The sequence below is a fragment of the Coniophora puteana genome (genome assembly GCF_000271625.1).
Source record: "Coniophora puteana RWD-64-598 SS2 unplaced genomic scaffold CONPUscaffold_2, whole genome shotgun sequence".
Taxonomy (NCBI): Eukaryota; Fungi; Basidiomycota; class Agaricomycetes; order Boletales; family Coniophoraceae; genus Coniophora; species Coniophora puteana.
The window spans coordinates 3,033,407-3,051,992 of record NW_006913054.1 but is presented as its reverse complement, the minus strand read 5'-3'; the positions used below and the strand labels follow the sequence as shown (position 1 = coordinate 3,051,992).

At 52.8% G+C, this 18,586-nt stretch overlaps 6 protein-coding genes across 6 annotated transcripts; 3 read left to right on the top strand and 3 right to left on the bottom strand.

The window, feature by feature from the left end:
- Window positions 1-2,022: 2,022 nt before the first annotated feature.
- Window positions 2,023-3,579, top strand: CONPUDRAFT_142128 (uncharacterized protein). The gene is made up of 3 exons (XM_007766879.1): window positions 2,023-2,109; window positions 2,174-2,200; window positions 2,270-3,579. The coding sequence occupies exons 1-3, from the start codon at window positions 2,080-2,082 to the stop codon at window positions 3,572-3,574; spliced, it is 1,362 nt and encodes a 453-aa protein (XP_007765069.1). The 5' UTR covers window positions 2,023-2,079; the 3' UTR covers window positions 3,575-3,579.
- Window positions 3,580-4,048: 469 nt separating this feature from the next.
- CONPUDRAFT_142127 (uncharacterized protein) lies at window positions 4,049-5,874 on the bottom strand (the record flags this gene model as incomplete). Its single annotated transcript, XM_007766878.1, has 3 exons — window positions 4,049-5,213; window positions 5,268-5,585; window positions 5,644-5,874. 3 exons carry the CDS (start codon window positions 5,872-5,874, stop codon window positions 4,164-4,166), a joined length of 1,599 nt encoding a protein of 532 aa, XP_007765068.1. The 3' UTR covers window positions 4,049-4,163.
- Window positions 5,875-6,694: 820 nt separating this feature from the next.
- CONPUDRAFT_118600 (acid protease) lies at window positions 6,695-8,939 on the top strand. Its single transcript, XM_007766877.1, has 8 exons — window positions 6,695-7,252; window positions 7,309-7,403; window positions 7,461-7,715; window positions 7,788-7,825; window positions 7,876-8,020; window positions 8,101-8,408; window positions 8,477-8,517; window positions 8,576-8,939. The coding sequence occupies exons 1-8, from the start codon at window positions 6,960-6,962 to the stop codon at window positions 8,604-8,606; spliced, it is 1,206 nt and encodes a 401-aa protein (XP_007765067.1). The 5' UTR covers window positions 6,695-6,959; the 3' UTR covers window positions 8,607-8,939.
- A 2,521-nt stretch (window positions 8,940-11,460) lies between these two features.
- Window positions 11,461-12,924, bottom strand: CONPUDRAFT_47557 (tryptophanyl-tRNA synthetase; the record flags this gene model as incomplete). The annotated part of the gene is made up of 6 exons (XM_007765828.1): window positions 11,461-11,909; window positions 11,972-12,105; window positions 12,162-12,277; window positions 12,334-12,414; window positions 12,465-12,677; window positions 12,730-12,924. The coding sequence occupies 6 exons, from the start codon at window positions 12,922-12,924 to the stop codon at window positions 11,461-11,463; spliced, it is 1,188 nt and encodes a 395-aa protein (XP_007764018.1).
- A 367-nt stretch (window positions 12,925-13,291) lies between these two features.
- Window positions 13,292-16,020, top strand: CONPUDRAFT_70397 (Mak10-domain-containing protein; the record flags this gene model as incomplete). Its single annotated transcript, XM_007766017.1, has 14 exons — window positions 13,292-13,306; window positions 13,361-13,483; window positions 13,538-13,801; window positions 13,861-13,975; window positions 14,026-14,084; window positions 14,132-14,440; window positions 14,496-14,567; window positions 14,634-14,810; window positions 14,873-15,004; window positions 15,074-15,281; window positions 15,347-15,426; window positions 15,487-15,648; window positions 15,701-15,814; window positions 15,874-16,020. The coding sequence occupies 14 exons, from the start codon at window positions 13,292-13,294 to the stop codon at window positions 16,018-16,020; spliced, it is 1,977 nt and encodes a 658-aa protein (XP_007764207.1).
- Window positions 16,021-16,211: 191 nt separating this feature from the next.
- On the bottom strand, window positions 16,212-18,359 carry CONPUDRAFT_162798 (cytochrome P450; the record flags this gene model as incomplete). Its single annotated transcript, XM_007766876.1, has 11 exons — window positions 16,212-16,298; window positions 16,353-16,496; window positions 16,578-16,785; window positions 16,842-17,034; window positions 17,098-17,111; window positions 17,175-17,301; window positions 17,354-17,469; window positions 17,528-17,670; window positions 17,723-17,917; window positions 17,975-18,110; window positions 18,161-18,359. 11 exons carry the CDS (start codon window positions 18,357-18,359, stop codon window positions 16,223-16,225), a joined length of 1,551 nt encoding a protein of 516 aa, XP_007765066.1. The 3' UTR covers window positions 16,212-16,222.
- Window positions 18,360-18,586: the final 227 nt, after the last annotated feature.

Here is an 18,586-nt window from a genome sequence, read left to right as displayed (position 1 = left end):
GCTGGGGGACACGACGAATGTGGGAAGGATACTGGGCGAATGGGGGTTGGGCAGGAAGGAGTGCGGAGTGTGGGGTGCAGTGGCCCGGGGAAAGGGAGGAGAAGGACGAGTTGCAGCCGTTAGAGACAGCGGGGTGGAGAGGATTGGAGTACGTCATAATAATGATGTATGAAAATGTATAGAAAGCGCGTAAAAATGGCGGGGAACGCGTTTGCGATGCAGAGGATGATGAGGCGAGTGAGGTATTCAGCTCGATGCCGATGAGGACGACATGGAGGCGAACTTACCAGGTTAAATATCGCGTTCGACATAGAGGACGATGAGGAGGATGGTGAAGCGTGAAGAGGACAGAGACAAAGCATTGAGAGGTAGAACGCTGGACATCAAGGTGTCGAGGAGCGCATTTGCGACAGATGCAGCATGGTGAAAACGAGAGGAAGGGTGAAGCGACATAGGATGACGGACAGATGAACAGAGAAGCCAGGTGCGAGGACGTCAAGTGTCAAGAAAAGCGCGATTGATAAAGCAAAAAGTGTCAACGCGACGATGTGACGGAGGGATGTGAAGACGGAGCGGAGGATTTGACCCGGGGCGTGGCTAAACGGTTAATTAACTTCGAGACAAAGGAAGTTGACGCGTCGAACATTGTCGCCTTGACGTCAGCTAGACCTCTGTTATCACATTTCTGTAGTCCTATACTCTCCAAAAAGCCTAGCAAGACACAAATCTAGCGCTTTGAGGGGTCCAAGAGTCGCCAATGAACTCGTTGGTGGTCGCAATGGTCGTCGAGAGAGGCCAAAACGCGTCGGCTGAGCTCGAACCAGTCACCTCGTTTAGGAAATCGAGGCCCCTTTGCCACGCGAGTTTGACTTGCCCTCGTCCCTCTCACACATCACATCACCCCTTCACACCATCACACCGACGTCCTCATCACCTTCCGCCTGTTGTCGACGTGCCCGTCGACGTGCCCCGCCGTATGATGAAATCACAAGTTGATCCCGAGACTGCAAAAACCTCTCTATGATCACAATGACGCTCGGAATACGGGCCCGAACCCGCTTCTTTTCACTTTCACATCATCACAGCACGTTCATGCTCGTTTGCGCCGCCCCACCCGACGAACAAACGTGGTTATACCATCGGTGTATGACCTTCATTGTAATCACACCTTCGAAATTTCACGGAGAGCACTCCCTTCTAGTGTTGCCGCGACTCGGCTCGGCTCGAAGCTGAATCGCTCCCTAGTAAAAATAACGATTGAATTTTGTAGCGTAAGGTTTATGTTTCGAAGCGGTGACTGGCAGCGACGATGGCAACCATGACATGACAATTACCTCACTAAGTATTTTGTTGCCTTTATCGTAAGTCCACCCAATCGGCTTGAGCCAGCTCCCGAGCCGCGGCAACACTACTCCCTTCCATCAATGATGGACAGATCAACGGTGATGAACACCAGGCGGTTCTCAAGAGCTGGAACCTCTCTAAGATCACATTGGCTCGCAGTGTCCCCTTGTACGATATCAGACTCACTGTTGTTGGCAAGATGGAGGGTCAAACCCATAGTTAGCTCACATGAGCTATGTCAAATGGTTGATGAGATGCAATTGACGTATCGAAATGGGGGCATTGTGCTCCTTGACTGACTTCAACTTGCATCTCAATCAACACGACTCGGAAGGGGGCGCACTGAGATAAGAGGGCAAGCCCACCTACAGTCGATTTTATTCACGCTAAGAGCTTCGCTGCAGGTGCATATTTACCACGAACTCGTAGCACTGGACGTACTGTACTTAAGCTTATTACCTTTCAAGCTCAGAACGGTGGATCGCTTAAACATTGAGTTGTGACATGTGACAGCTTGCGGTTCAGTGACATGCTAATAGTGTATTGTGACAGTTACGTTCAACCGTCACACCGATGCTAGAAAGCAACCATGCCTTGTGCGCGTACTACCACCACGCAACTATAGCGCACAACTGCACATTGACTTTTACTTGTCCTACAACGCTCAGGTCTTATTCAGGGACTTCCACTGCTTAGCTTCGACCCCCCACTCGCCTTCAAGAGAACACCCAAATCATGGCCGTTGCCTCCGTATTTGCTCAATTTGTGCGTCTCACCCTCACTCGCGTTAAAGACAGGTGGACGGAGCCCCCTGACACTCTTCATCTAGCTTTTTACACTTGATGCTGAGGTTGACGTACGTATAGGTTTTCCCAGACCTACACACCGACGTTTTAACCACTGATGGCATTGTTCCGGAATCCAGAAAATTGCAAGAACCCCTTTCACTCAGTTCTATGGGACGAACTACAATACTTCATCAAGCATCGAGAAGAGTCAAATCGGCAACATTATTGAAAAGATAACTACGATCGTCCATGAGATTGACTCTGTTGTAGAGCGACTAGCCGAACGGAAGGCCTCGCTTGAGTCTATGAAGCGCGAACACTCCCGATTTTGCTCGGTAATGGGACGGGTACCAGGGGACGTCTTATCCATCATCTTCGAGTACAGCATCCCCTCCCATACAAGAAGCAGAAGCGGTTTTTCCCAGTTCACTGCCTCGCTTTCCTTCAACGTCTCTGGCGTTTGCCAATGGTGGCGGACTGTTGCACTCCGCAATCCAAAATTATGGAACAAGATCTATCTCGATGCGAGTAAGGTTGTACCGAACACAAGGTATCCTCGTTTCACCGAACTAGCGTCAAGATGCCGCTTACATCCTACGCACTTAATGGTCCACAATGCAAATCTTTCCTGGATGTCAGGAACGGAGCACGGCGCGATCCTCGAAGCGCTGAAGACTACGTGTCAGGGGTTGGAATTACGCTTTTCGAATAGAAATGGCCTTCTCCCGCGTCAACTGGACGAATGGCTTAGTCGACAGTTTCCCAACCTGGCGTCTTTATCTCTGCTGTCGTGTCACCTCTCTCGTCAGGTCACGGCAAATGGTCCGCCACTTTTAGCCTTTTCTCAGTTATCCAACCTGCATGTTCATTTTGCTGAGCCGAATAAGCTCCGAGAACATGGTGTCCGCGCCATCTATTATTTGCACCTACCCCATCTGCAACGCCTAATCGTTCATACTATCCAGACGTCCTTCCGAGTAACCGTCAATATAAGCCGGCTGGCCACTAGCTTTCCCGGTTTAGAAGAGCTTCGCATTCACGTCCCACTCATTAAACTTCAGATATCACGGACTGAACTTGCGGCGATGTCTCAAGATGCTTCACGCTTCTCTCAGCTAAAGGTGTTCTCCCTGATAACAAGTGGTGGCAGCCACCACCTCCATATATTCAAGAACCTGGTGCTCCCGTCGCTTTCGGAGCTCAATTTCCCCTTGTACTTCGCTGAGAAAGAAGGCGAGGACCCGCATACTATAGAAGCACTTTTCGCTCGTTCGCATTGCCCGTTGAAGCGGATGAATGTGATAAACCGCCGCAGCGAATCAGACAGACTCTGGGTCCACAGATGGATCGAACGCCTGCAGAGCACTTATCCGCAGCTTCAGCTGGTCGACGATCGTTCATACGAGGATATCAATGGAATCAAGGCTGCGTGGTATTCCTAACGTATATTTATGTAGTTGGTTTGGTTTCATGTTCTGGCTTGTGTATCAGCTACCTGGAACGGGGTATTAGTTTGTCCACAGTTAGATTCAGTGCGTTTGTGGAGCTGAGGAAGAGACACATGGGAGGCACCTGGGGAACCTTGAGTGACCCGAAACAGACCTTGGGTTGACAACGCTGGAGCGACTGGGTGTCGGATACCCTCATTCCATTCCTCGTCTACTTGACATTATGGGCTTATTTTCGAATCAATTCTGTTGGATGCCGTGATTTGAGCCCTCGATATGATGATTGGCTCCTATATTCGCTATTTGGGAATTTCGTGACGTGTCTTGTCAATGTCTTTTTGACAATGCCTAAATTTTTCTCGAGGGTTCATGTGTGGTTGCTCGATGAATGCTTCTAAGGCGTCTTCATTAACATCAGAGTTGTAGTCATAAATCCATCTATGAAATCTAAACAATGCATCTAAATTGTGAGTCTATAATTCCTAGGTAAGTAGGAGTTGAATACCGTAATAGCGTAAAATCTAAATCTAATCTCAAACGAGCATGAGAATGGTCCAGCCATCGAGGCTTACGTCTAGGAAATCTATGAGTGGGTATCCAGAAGCTCGAACACCTGGCGCCACCGCTCGCGCCAGCACGCAGCGTCGGGGCTCATTTTGGTCAGGACCTTGTCGCGGTTCCACGCGCGGGCGTCGCACCCCGGTGCGCAGATGAACTTGGATAAGAAAGAAGCGACAGTCTCGTTATCGGTGCCCACTCTCGAGTCTAAGAGGTCCAGACTACGCAAACGGGGAGAATACTCGTTGATGGTGAGCGAAGGATCTTCCTCAACCTGACTTGCAAGAGGTCGTGCATCGACAGACACAGCGAGGTTCTCGAGGTGCGGGAGAGCATGCACAAGCTTGGCGATGCCTATCAACGAAACGCGCGACTCGTTCACCCACCCGGCGTTCGTGTTGATCTCCAATGACCTAGCATTTGGCCACGCATGCGCGAGCTCGAGCATGTCCTCGTCGTCCAGCGCAATGGCGCGTGGGGTGTCTACATAGATACGCTCGAGGGCGCTAAACGCCATCGCGGGCCTTAGCGCATCCAGCGTGACGCGGAAAGGATGCGAACGGATAACGGTTGGGAGTAGTATGTGGTGGTATTCCTGAATATAGAGCGACCGGAGGCGCGCGGGGCTGCAGCGCTCGAGGAGTGTATCCAGCAGCTGGCGTATGTCGTCTTCCTCGGGGCACTGGAACGCCTGCGACTCGAAGCGCGAAATGGGGAGCGGGCCGTCGATGGCGCGCAGGAGGGAGACCATGTCCGACGGCGAGCCGGAGAGGCAGAGGGTGTCAAGCTGGCTGAAGCGCAAGTTGTTCGGGATGGAGAGGCCTTCCTTTGGTACGTGCAGCTGGAGGTGGCGGAGGCTGGAGAGGGTGGAGAAGTGCTCGAGGCAGACGAAGTCAGGAATGGTGCAGGTGATGGATTCGAGGTGTTTCCATGAGCGGATGGCCGGTGAGAGGACGGAGGCATGTGGGATTAGGGCAAAGTTGTGTGGGGAGTGGAAGGATTTCATGGAAGGGCAGAGATCGCCTAGCGTGGCGAAGAGCTCGAGCACGGTGGCATAAACAGATTGCATGAAACTCTAGAAGACCATCAACTCGTTATACAACGAACGTATTGCACGGTTGCGACTTACAGAAAACCAGTGTACTGAGATCCCCGGCATATGCAACGTCGTCACAGAAGGGACCACCAGGAGGTGCAAGAGCTTCGCGTTGTTGATGTGTGCGTTATACCAGACTACCTCGTGCAGCCTTGGGAATAGCGGATCCGGCGTGCTGCGCGCGGCCAGCTCGCAGAACATGTCCTCGCCAATGATCATCGTTGCCTGCGTCCAGTTGTCCCATGAGATGGGCATCTGGTCAAGGGAGCCACGAAACGCCCTCACGCGAGTTGAGTATCGGCGAAAGGACGCCCAGTCGGACTGAATGAATGGTCGAGTCATTTTCATGGCCTGCAAGCACAGTAGTGAGCGTGTCTTGTAATAAGCGAAAGATGGTAAGTGTACGCACGATTCCGGCCAGAGTGGTCTTGTCCCCAGGGCTGTACTCCCACTCAAGAAGACCCTGAGGCAGCGCGTTCAGCAGCGGCCCCAGCGAGTCGAGCGACTCCCAGAGCTCGTCCAGGGCAGGGTCGGACCATGCACGGCATGTCATGGCTACCGACGCGAGGTCGCGTTTGTTGAGGCTCGAGTCGTTGACAACATTGCGTAGAATTTCGTCGACATCCAGCGCGGCGTGCATAGCGGAGAGGAAGGGGATGGCGGGGGGTATCGTGGTGGTCGTCAAGTGAGTCAAGTCTAAATTGTGGGGAAGCGTGCTAGCCTCAGCCACGATGCTGCGAGTGGACCGGTGTTACATAAAGTTAACGTTATCGGCGTCGTTGACAGAGCGGGCATTACATTGACGGGAGATAACATATGAATAGGAAGTTCGTCAGCAGATGACGTACAGAGTAGACCGTCCTCAGGGGGCTGCAGACAGCGACCTATCCGGCGTATTGTCTGCTATCTTCCGCTGGGAAGGTGAAAGCTGGTGAAGAACAGTATGTGGTCGACATGAACGACGTTGACGCGTCTGAAGGGAACAGACGCGTCTCGGGGCTAAGAATAGCAATGTGACAAACAAGCGCCAACAAGATGCGGCGACAACGCGGGCCGCTCTTTGCACGGAGCCCTCGATTGTGCGTCCTGCTCCCATCCTCTCGCCATGGCTTGCAAGCGACACAAGAAGACAGGCTTTTGAGGCTGGATGGGAGCATACATGCCGCTCTCTCGCACAGAACTAGTGCCTTGCCAGCTCCTCTCATGGAAGACGCCAATCAACAAAGTTTGGCGATGAAACATGAGCACTCAAATTCCTTAGGCCACCGACTCTGTACTTGATGGTCACAAGCAAGGTCTCTGCATCAAAAACTTCTAATCCCGGACATGTCTGAATACTTCGACTTCTCTAGACGCTATACTAGCCCCAAACAATCTCAGCTCGTGCGAAGAGTCACGTAACTCCTAGCCTCCATGCGTATGCCTTACAGCTCAGCACAAGTATAGACCCCTCGGTTAACACTATCCAGGCACTCCGACAGTAGCGCTTATCATATAGGCCTCTCGGCGCGCATGCTCAAAAACAACTTCGTCTTTATTGACACTTTGAAGCATGTGGAAACTGTGCTAGTGCACGCGCTAAGAAAGGAATACCTCCCACAAATAGCTCTCGTTCCCATGGCTCTCGCGGGGGGTTAAATGAAGACGTGCTTGCAATCATGATGTCCACAAGCTCGAAGGATCCCCGCTCACAGCCCTCGCACTTGCTTGCTTGACTCTGCCTCCATGCCTTCCCTTGCTGCTCTCCTCCCGTTAGTCGCGCTTGCTACCGCCTCGCAGGCGTTCGTCACCCTGCCGCTTAACCCCGTCACGGGCCGCGAGGGCGCGTACCTCAAGGGTCTGCCCGACGCGGACCGTGCGCGTGTGAAGCTCCTCAAGTCGCGTGCGTCGAGTGGACCAACGACTGTCCCTGCGACGAACTTGGCGTATGTGCAGTACACGACGAGTGTTGGTGTCGGCAGTCCGGCGACGTACTACAACTTGGTCGTGGATACTGGGAGCTCCAACACGTTTGTGGGGTGAGTGCGACGACCTTGCTCTACGGAGGCGAGGGAATCGATCGCATGCTATGCAGAACGGGTACGAAGTACGTCCGCACGAGCACGAGCGTTCCAACCGGTCAAGACGTCAACGTGACCTATGGCTCGGGTTACTTCTCTGGCGTGGAGTGTACGTTTCCTCACAAATCATTCTGATCACCATGATTGCCAAACTTGGATGTCGTAGATCTCGACCAAGTGACGCTCGCTCCGGGCTTTGTGATCAAGGACCAGTCCATCGGTGATGCTCTCTCATGGGCTGACTTTCCCGGCGTTGATGGTATTGTCGGTGTGGGCCCCGCGGACCTCACAGTTGGCACACTCACCCCCGACGTGGACGCGACGATCCCGACTGTCATGGATAATGCGCTCAAGCAGGGCCTCATTGAGCAGGAGATCCTTGGCGTGTCGTTCGCACCTGCGACGACCTACAGCGACACGAGTGAGTCCCCATTCTTGCAAGTTACTTGCAAGTGAGATGCGAGAAACCTTTTCTAACGCAAGATACCTGCAGACGGTGCTTTGACGTATGGTGGTATTGATTCATCGTTGGTAAGTCTCACAAAGCAAGTCACACATACGCGACGCTAAGAGAAAACTAGTACGAGGGCGAAATCACCTATACCCCGCTCACGACGACCTACCCCGCGGCGTACTACTGGGGCATCAACATCACCGACTCGACTTACGGCACCACGCCCGTCTTCACCGACTCCACCGCGGGCATCGTCGACACCGGAACCACCCGTACGTCTCCCCACCCTTCTTCCCCCTTCCCTGCCCCCCTACTCACACACGCTATGAACTGGCTCCCCACGATACATCAGAGATCCTCCTCGCAGACGACTACTTCGACAACTACATCGCGGGCATCCCCGGCGCGTACATGGACAACACCACCGGCCTGCTCGTCGTCCCCTCCTCGTCCGTCGCCGGCATCCAGCCGCTCAACTTCACGATCGGCGGGACGAGCTTCGCGCTCGACGCGGCCGCGCAGCTGATCCCGGAGGACCAGAATATCGCGTGGGGAGGGAGCGCGGGCGTGCAGTACGGTGTCGTGGGCAACCTTGGCAGTCTCAGTGGCGAGGGGCTCGATTTCATTGTGGGGCAGAAGTTTATGGAGAGGTATTATGCGGTATGTGGGCCTTTTCTTTGGTTTGTGCGGCGGACACGGTGGTGGCTGACGCGAGGGATGTACTGTAGATCTTCGATACGCTAAACAGCCGTGTTGGGTTTGCGTTGACGTGAGTCCTGCGTTGGATTGGTTCCTGAGGCTTTCAAGCTGATGTTGTTTATTTTTAGGAATCACACGTTCTCGACGTACAGCGCTTAAGCATTAGCCTGTCATGACTAGCTCTGATTTAACTTGGTGACTTTAGATGGACGTTTTGATCTGCTGTATAGGACTCGAACCCGGACGCGGTGACATTGGCCATAGAAAATCTACCATTCTACCATGTTTTTCCGCCCCAGTAATGTGTCTAGCTGACGTACCGCCATTGCTATCAACGTAGTGACCTGTCCTGCGCTGAACCTTGTTTTTTGACGAGAACAACGTCTACATCGTTCGTGTCGAAACAAGGTGTCGTCTGTACCAGTGCGTGCGTGCTATGCGGCCCTTCAGCTGTAGGTGGAGAACCTGTCAATCTGGTATGACGTGAATCTCGTAGGTCAGTTTGCAGGGACTGATCAAGCCCAAGCACGTACATGATCGCTGATGCTGTTGATACGATCATCAAGCACCTATAGACAACCGAGGCAGTAAATTCAAACGTAGTCCTTCACAAACGGTCGTATCGAAAGTGTAAGTGATCAATTCAAGTTGGGCTTAGGTAGCAATGCGAATATTGTCTCTTTGTACACAAACCAGATGTTAAACCGTCAATGAAACGCAGAACAAGACAAAGAAAATTCCAAAAACGCTGCAGTGTGCAATCAATCAAGCCAAGACCTCGTCACTTGCAAAATATCCCAGGTAAGAAGGTCGAACGAATGCGTCCGGAGGCTCGAATGTGTTTCCCTAAGGTGGTTGATCCACCCGTCGATCCAGCTAACATCGGCGTGATAGAAGTTGATCTCCTTGAGACTGCAGTGTGAGCGGGAAAACAAGGCTTCCAGCGGTTCAGCTATTGATGCTGGGTAAGACAAACGATAGCATGTACAGCCAATCATGACCTCGGAAAGGCATGGAAGAGCTAAATGTTGGAGTAGTCGCTCCATCTCATTGTCCCATACTGCGAGAATGCATAGGACTCGCAGGTAAGGTACCTGTGTTGGCGCGTCTGACTGCGAAAGAAGCCAGCGTTCTGACGCACTGAGAGACGGTAGTGAGATGAAGCGAGATTGAATGTAGAGTTCCTCCAAGCGCGGGAAATTTTGAGAGAGGTGTGAAATGTCAAGGTACGTGCCGGAGTATGTGTTGACCAAACTTAGACGTCGCAAGTTGGGAGATGGGAGTTGTAAGATGATGCTTGCGTTAGCGCTGTCTTGTGTCTGATCTAGCTGGATGTGAAGGCTGGTAAGGTGAATAGAAAAGGACAGGGGACGTGTAGGATCGTCGTAGACAGGTAACCAAAGGAGTGATAAATACTTCAGCTTGGGAGTGAATTGACAAAGAAATGCATCCATTTTGGCCCATGAATCCACTTGCGAGGCATGGTAAGACCTGATCAGCTCCATGCTGGTGCATGAGTCGCTGAGACGGTCGAGGAGCCCATTCTTGTTCAGAGAGTATAGGTTGTATAAATCGCAATAACGGATGAAAAGGGACACCGGAAGAGAACGACTGCGAGAAATCAGCTCGTTGCAGCGGGCAGGTGCTGTGCTCTCGAGGTGAGGTTGTTCACGTTTAGCGTCAATTAGTATCCTATTCCACAGCTTCGGAGTATCCAGTGCCACCATTCTCCATCTTTGACATACTTGAGCTACGTTGAGACGAAGGGTGCACCCGAGGCGGTCGGAACAGACATCTTCGTAGGATGGTAAGTGTGCGTAGCAAAAGATGACGGATAGAACGTCTTCCGGGATGCGCCCAATGATAGAAGAGAATCTCGAGTGCTCTTTTTTAGCGCGGATGAGCTTGATCCTGGACTGAGAAAGACGATTAATGATGGTGTTTAGTTCACCATAGTAGGCTGTCATGTTATCGATGATGTCATCAAGCTGGTTTTTTTCTGTGCTTGGACGAGCAGCGCTAAAATTCGTCCCATAGCAGTGAGTAAAAGGCGTCTGTACGAGTGTCTAAGAAGTCATCTGACGATCAATATCCCCGTCAAAATCTAAGCACTGCGATACATACATCAACCTCGGTTTCGATGTCCGAGACCTGAGCAGGATAAAGAAGCGGTCAGGAGCCTATAGCTAACCCAATCTAAGAGACTTACATATCGAATGATTCCTGCAAGGGCCATCCTGTTGATAGCAGCTGTTTACAAGAGTCGCAAGACGAGGAGGCTGAGCGCTGAGATCTAGGAGACTATTAGGGGCGTCGCTTCGGCCGTTCAATTGGAAGCGGAGATTGAATCATCGGGCCGCAAAGCTCCAGCGAAGGGGCCTGTTTCCAGTCAGCGACCACCACCTTGTTGTAATGGCCTACGATTTCGTTTGCAGCTTACAATCTAACGAGAGGCTACGAGGGCCATATCTCACTGTTGAATAGGATTTTCCCTCTGCAATATGCCAGTTTTTGCCGTTCGAACGGCAGAGATGGTGAACATCTGCGAGATGAGTACAGTGACGAGACCTCACCCACGGCGTCATACACACATCTGGCCGTTCCCGGTGGACACATCGAGTCCACTGCAGTGTGCACCTCCATGACCACCGCCTTAGTGCTTGTCAATCAAATATCATTTAAGATTGAGCGCGGACTCACATAGTGTATTTGTGGTCACTAAGAATGTCACGCCAGGAAACAATGAAGGGCGTTTGGGGGATCCATGCTGTCTTGCGCAGGGCGTGAGGAATAAAAAAAGAACCTCACAGGAATCAAAGGCCGTACTTAATCATCTCCCTTGACAGTTGGTTAAACGAAGTTTATTTAGATGTAGTAGTGAGCGACATATTAGTGAATGACCTCTACGCGCAGCTGGCTGTATCCTGTAGGTTGAGTAATGCATCAGCTCGGCGTCGACGACATGATAACCATTACCTACTGACAACCTCGGGCGAACGGGCCAAGTGCCCCCTCACGAAAGCCCCAGAGCTTGCCTAACCTCCTTTATAACCCTGCCCGATCGCTCCCTCGCCCTCTCTGCGCCCTTGCGTGCCACCTCCTCCAAATATGCCTTCTCCCCCCTGATGCGCTCAAACTCCTTCCGCGGGCCCTTGAACACACTCTCCACCGCGTCTGCCACGTCTGACTTGAGCTCACCGTGCCCCTTGCTCGCGTACGCTACGGCCACCTCGTGCACGTCCTTGTCTAGGCACGCAGCAAGGATCGTAAGCAGGTTTGATGTGCCTGGGCGCGCGACGGGGTCGTAGGTGATGCCTCGAATCGAGTCTGTCACGGCGCGTTTGAGCTTCTTGGAGATCTGGAAGGGGCTGTCGGTGAGCAGAATGCGTGAGGAGGTGTCGGGTGCGGATTTGGACATTTTGGAGGTGGGGTCGGAGAGGGAGAGGATGCGTTTGGACGGTGCTGGAGGTCGTGGTAGCGTAAGTGAGCTGTGGAGAGAGGTAGAGGGACATGGAGGTGCTCACTGTTCATGAACTCGGGGAGAGGGAATATGGGCTTCGTGGGGCTGGGGCTGAAGTTGCGGTTGAAGATCTCGGCGATGTCCCGGGTGAGCTCGAGGTGTTGCTGCTGATCTTCGCCGACGGGTACATGGGTGGCTCTGGTGCGCATATACTCAGTAAAAAAAAGTGCGAGATAGAAAGGAGAAGTGCATACTTGTATGCGAGGATGTCTGCAGCCTGGAGTATGGGGTATGTAAATAGTCCTGCGTTAAGCAAAGACTCGTCTACTTCATCCTCCGAGCCTGCGTTTCGCGACGCAGCTAGGCGAGTCTATCGAAGGAAAAGGGTGAGGTTCCTAACGTCAATACCTGACAGGGTAAACGTACCTTCCACGTAGTCATACGCCTCAGCTTTCCCGTCGGCGTCACGCAGTCAAAGATCCATCCTAATTCGACGTGGTCTTGATTCTTGTCGAAACGATCAGCACCTCGCGGATTCTAGGGGGATAGAAACGTACATGGTCCTGGTGGAAGATGATGGACCGCTCCGGGTCAAGACCTATGGCGAGTAGAATGGCAAGCATGTCGCTTCGCGCCTCCCGAAGTGCGGCAGGGTTTTGCGGTAGGGTGAGGGCATGCCAGCCGACGATGGAGAAGAAGAGCTCGTCATCTGGAGATGCGTCTTTTTGGAGCTTGACCCAGTTCGAGAGTGCTCCAAGGTAGTTCCCGAGCTGTGGAGGTGGGTTGAGAGAAACTCAATTCCATAAAGCAGTGTCTACTCACATGGGGAATGCCCGTTGGCTGGATGCCAGAGAGGACAATACGCGGTTTGCGAGGCTGCTGTTGCGGTGCGTTGCTGAGCACCGCAGAACGCGTCAAACATCTCTTTACACCTTCGTGACGCCCAAGCGAAGATTGTTGCTGTCTGAAGTAGTGGTGCAGGACCGTCCTGGTCGACGAGCACAGCGGGCGCGACATTGATGAAAAGTCTACCGTGACGGGCCGAGCGGCACGTGGGTTTGACGGCCAGAACAAAATGGCTCAATTTGGTCGGCCGACTCTTAGCTACTGTTCTGGGCTTAGCTCACTGTCAGTCCCTCGTAATCGCCCAGACGCAGGAGTCGCCCGTCGACAACAGCGGCGACCGTATGGTCGGATGGATTTGGATCCCTTCATCGAGCTGCCTGGCGGAGACGACTACTACGATGTCACGGATGTCTTTCAGAGCGCGGCCAGAGGTGTGTTATGCATTCTGAGTGTATGCTGTTTGCTAAGATGTGACGGTATGCTAGATATGGTCCCAGGGGAGTTGGTTTTTGCGCCCGACTTCACGCTTCAGGATGCGATGGGTGCCTTTGAGGTTTGTGCCTCTATGTCATGCATTCATTGTATTCCCTGAGGTGTTCTTACGCAGATTGGGGAGCCGCGCTTCGACAGTGGAATGATGTCTGAGAACCCACCAGCCGAATTCAGGCCCTTGATGCCCCTGTTTCCACAGGAAGTGTGCTGGATCATGGACAGGATATTTGCTTGCGAGGTGCGTCCTCATACTGCTCATGAACGATCCTACACCTTATATTACTGCTCGAAGATGGAATGGCACGTCGGATATACACTTTCTCAGACAATCTTCAGCTGCCACTATGTGCACAACTTGCACTACATCGATCCCGAATTCGTCGACCCAGCTGCCATCACGATTGACCTCTCACACTCGTCTGATGCGCCAACCCCACGTTTCGACGAATCCCATCCTCCAGAACTAGTTACCCGTGTCCTGCTTGGCTCTGTGATGGCGTTGCTCAAGTGCTGTGACCTCGTGTGGCGAGAGCTTTCCAAGGATAACATCATTGACGTACGCTGTTGACACTCGCTGCACGTTGCGCCGCGCACTCATCTTCAATTTGTTGCCAGACAGAAGACTGGCAGAGCGAGAAATGTGACGTCTCCATGAAGGAGGGCTATCCTGTTCGACACATTCTCAACCTGCTGGACGCCGGTATTTACTGGGTGGAAACCTATCAGACCAGTATGTTCTCCCGAATCAGATTGCCTTGACGATGTGTAACCCGTGTTCAGGCGACCCGACATGGGGAGACGCTCGCGAAGCTTTGCTATCGAGGCTTCGATTCCGCAAGGTGCATGATCCTCAACTTGTGCGATGCAACCTAGGCTAACGTGCTAGCTACCTCAGCTTCTCCTACAAATATTCGACACGCTCCTCTCGAAATCCTACTTCTCCCTCGAACCACTAATTGCCTCCGCCCGTGCCGAACTCCGCATTCTCCGCAAGACGCACACCGAGCCTTCACCCGAGTCCCCCGCTAGAACCGCCTTCGATCCCCAGCTCGCACGATCGCTGAACTCGTTTATACCCCTGCATGTCATCGAGATTTCGACTCAGAACGCAACGTGGGATAAGATGGAGGCGTGGCTGGAAGGGCTCAGCGAGATGGGGCTGTTGGCGAGTACGGAGGACATATCCACTTGGGAGGTGAGTCACCAGCGTAATATGGTCTGTGCCATTGGATGCTCATGTAGTTGTTCAGATAGTGGGACATCTTCAGACGTGGGTACCTGATCCGAACCGGCTGAGGCCGTATGTCCGTTCTGCCACTATCGTGAGTTAGATTTCAGAGCACCTCGTGAGCTTCACAATTGACACTTTGACACGTTCACCTCAACAGTCCGCGTTCTCCGACGGCGTCCTCAGGATAGACCGAGACCCACACAAATACCTCCTCGAAGAGTGGCTCTACGAGCGCCTAGATACCTCCCTCGGCACGTTTCAAGAAGCGCTAAGCACCCGTTGGCGCGCAGCGGGGCAGCCCCTCATGTCCGATTTGCAGGAGCCCCTGAGGCAGGTACGCTTATCACAATTCTGCGTCCTCGATCTCTCGTTATTGAGACCTCTTTTATTGGGTAGCTCCTCGCTGCACACATCAAAGGCTCGTGGTACAACGGCCCGCGCCGCCGGCGACACTACATGAAGTCGCTTGTGCACTGGCACGAGCTATGTGTCACCCTGCAGCATGTCTCGAGCTGCATTGAGCCCGTTGTAAGCACCACCGCTGTTCATCTTGCATGCTCCACCGTAGCTAACCTTTGATTTGGTCTGTCTCGATAGCAAGGTGCAGATGTCGTCGTCCAGGTCTCGCGCCTCGCGCTCTCGTATAGGTTGAGCATCATCCGCGAGATCATTTTCTCAGGCTTCCAGCTGGAGTTATATAACGCCGAAGAACGCGTGTTCGCGTATTGGTACGCTGTGCAGGTTATCGGTGCAAATTTGGAGGTGTGGCATGCCATGCTCGTGGGATTGGGCGAGGGCAAGCAAGGTGTGTTCGCACAGTTCCTCCCTGTGCGTGTCGGGTTTGCTGAAGCTCAGTTGCACTTGCAATAGACACGAAAGCGGCGCAAGAGCTGAAATGGCAGATTGGCTTCTTCAGAGCTGTCCAGGCGCTCTCAAGTGCCATTTTTGCTGTATGCCTACACCAACGCTTCCTCCATTTGACTTACACATAACTCATGCACGTTGGACAGGTAACGCTCAAGCAGCTGAAATCTCCATGGGAGCGCCTACAGCTCAACTGCGCACGGCGGTACAAGTGGGCGTCTGTGGACGAGTACGATGATTCGGACATTGCGCCTACGGGCCATCCGGATTTCTGGGGATTTACGCGGGCGTGTCAGGCCATAATACAGGTACGCTCCCGTAACTGTGTGAATACATTTACGGAGCTAACTGATTGAACAGGACGAGGCGTTCTCCCCCGCGGCCTGCGTCGCAGACGCCAAGCAGATGACCACCGAGCTTTCGAATGGAAGATGTGGGGGATGGGCTGGGAGGTGGTGCAGTGATCGTCTACAGGTTGGTCTCCGCCTCTTTCACAACCATACTCGAACCGTCCTAACGCTGCTGGTCGAAAGTTTACGCGCCGGCTGATCGACGTATGTGATGGCCTCTCCGGCCTACCAGAAAACATGAAGGAGGCCGCTTCGTTCGATCCATCATACCTGAAATGGGACCTAGCGGTGCATCCTTGGTTCCCAAAACTCGTGCAACCGTCGTCTTGAACGAATATGCGACGTGTTTCAGGCAAATAAATTATTGGATGGAGGACATGTAATGTAAGCGTGCCCTATCGTCTCCAGGAGAACTCATATACGATCGTCGCCCCAGTATAAAGGTCTTGTACGCGGTTCAACCATAGATTATAATGTATTGCGAACTTGGAAGGGAAAATCAAAATCAATGCACGTCTTTGCATTTTCTCCATCAGGTCTCCATCCGAACGAGCTTCACCATATCCTCGGAGCGAGGCTTAAATGTGCATTTGAATGTACTCGGTGCCCTAAACAAAATGCATGAGATAACTCGGGGGAGGAAGGTCAGAGGGCTGGCTTACGTGCTCCACTCCTCCCCCAAGCTGATATCTTGCTCAACTTCGTTTCCGTTCTCGTCCATGGGAGGCAGGATCTCGAACGTAGCGAGTACGCTGACAATGGTCAGCCACATGACCGCATCGGCGAAATGGCGACCTGGACAGATGCTTTCCGAGCGTTTGCAGTGTCAGCAGGTGTCAGCCAATAATCCTACTAACATCGTATGGGAAAACAACAAGCACGCTCACCGCCTGCCAAAACCGAACACAGCGCGCTGCGGGTCCGGCTTCGCGGCCTTCCCAGGGCGCGAGAGGAAACGTTCCGGCATGAACAGCTCTGGCGACTCATACACCGCCGGGTCGTGCATCATGGCCCACGCATTCGCGATGATCGTTGTGTCCTTCGGGATGAGCCTATCCCGGTACACATCGTCTTTGGTTGCACGGTGCGGAACGCCTTTCATCCAGCTTCAATTTGTGCTTGAGAAGCAATTATTGTAACTGTGGGCTTACCGATAGGCGCAGTCGGGTGCCACCGCGAGACTTCCTTCAGCAGTGCTTCGATGTACGGCATGTTCGGGCGATCGGAGAAGTCGGGTAGGCGGGCGCCGCCGTTGGTGACGAGCTCTAGTTCTTCATGTGCGCGTCTTTGGGCTTCGGGGTTTCTGAGCATGCAGAGGACGAAGACCATTAAGGAGAAGAATGTCTGGTACGGGAGGTGGAGAAATGTCAGTGATATAATAGCTAGAGAGCAGTAATCGCTTCTCACCGTATCCACGCCAGCTAAGTGATATAACAAACAAAACATTCAGATGAGAGTTATCCCGGAGGACGCACCCCACTCACCCCCATACAAGGTGCTCGCACAATCCTTGATGATTTCCTCACGATCGAGACCAAAGGTCTTGACATTGACAGTAGACTCGTCTTCGAGGAGCATACTTGTCAGACAAGGGACTGCTGTGCCTGCCGCCTAGATTCCCAGTCATCAGACAGCGTCAACGAATAGTTGTGAGAGAACCGACCATTCGCTCCTTGACCATGTCATGCGGCTCCGCTCTCACTTTTTCAGAAACCAGACGCGCTTTGCGCGCGAATCGCTTGAATGCAGCGCCAGGGAACCACTCAGGTATGTGCTTCACTGGTACCCAGAAGTCAGCCCAAATGACGAACAAAGTCAAGGCACCCAAAAAGCTCACAAGATGGAAATAGGGCTATCAGCTTATACCCGTGGGCCTCGATGGCCGTCTCCCCCGCACTTGTGATCAGGTTGACGTATTTATCATCAGTGGGATCGACGTGATGGCCGTAAACCATCATCATGATAAGCCAGGAGTTCATGCTGTTAATATTTCAGTAAGAATCAGGAATGCACGAGAAATGGCACTACTGACTGTCTGAAATACCTCCTGTAATCCTTGGGATCATCAAGGAGATTCTTGAGTAACGATGCTACACCCTGTCGCATGATAGAGTGATATGATCGCGCAACCACACTGGTCTGAAGCTGCTGTGTCAGCAAACGGCGGACGGCAACGAACCGGTCGTTCTCCGAATCCATCAGGGAAAGGTTCCAGTCCCAGCCCATCCTACACAGTGCGCCTGGTCAGCTGAATGCACAGGCGCGAAAAAGGACAAGGACCGACAACTCGTTAAGCATAACCATGCGTGGCCTTCCACTACTATTGGCACCTCGTTTGTTGAGGAGGTCGTTCGCTGCTTCGTACGAATTCAGCACGAGTAGCTTACTACCCATCATGTTGAAGTTGACCCAGTCGCTGTCTGCATCGCCTCAGTCTCCTGCTCTCGACGAGGTCAGATATGCGACTTACCAAGCTTCGCAGCTATATCTCTGTGCTGGACCCACATGTCTCCCTTAGAAGGAACATCCTTCATGTTACCAAAGAGGAAACTCTGCGGCGGCGAAGGCGGAAGCTGTGGGCGCCTCTTGCGCTGATTGTGGTTGTAAATGAAGAGAGATAGCGCAGCCGCGCTGGCGAGCGCAAGGGCTGTTTGCGTCGATGACTCCATGCGGCGAGATATTGTATGAGTGGGCCATTGGAGGGAAAGCTAGGGGGATATTTAAGGGCACGACGACTTTCATTCCATGCATAGCGGTTCGAAGAAACCAGCATGTCAGCAATCCAGCATCGGGACGTTCGTCGGAGCGCTGTTCGGTGCGGCATCGTCTCGGCTTTCCTTTTGCGGTAGGCCAGCGTAAGTTGAGCGGCGCCAGCGAGCAGTGATCTGAAACTTGA

Excerpts from the sequence above, each read along its gene's own strand:
- CONPUDRAFT_142128 (XM_007766879.1), top strand. The coding sequence starts at position 2,080 with ATGGCCGTTGCCTCCGTATTTGCTCAATTT. Across the intron at positions 2,110-2,173 it reads CCTCCGTATTTGCTCAATTT|CTTTTTACACTTGATGCTGA; the intron begins GTGCGTCTCACC and ends CTCTTCATCTAG. Across the intron at positions 2,201-2,269 it reads CACTTGATGCTGAGGTTGAC|AAAATTGCAAGAACCCCTTT; the intron begins GTACGTATAGGT and ends TCCGGAATCCAG.
- CONPUDRAFT_118600 (XM_007766877.1), top strand. The coding sequence starts at position 6,960 with ATGCCTTCCCTTGCTGCTCTCCTCCCGTTAGTCGCGCTTGCTACCGCC. Across the intron at positions 7,716-7,787 it reads GACGACCTACAGCGACACGA|ACGGTGCTTTGACGTATGGT; the intron begins GTGAGTCCCCAT and ends AGATACCTGCAG. Across the intron at positions 8,409-8,476 it reads TTATGGAGAGGTATTATGCG|ATCTTCGATACGCTAAACAG; the intron begins GTATGTGGGCCT and ends GATGTACTGTAG.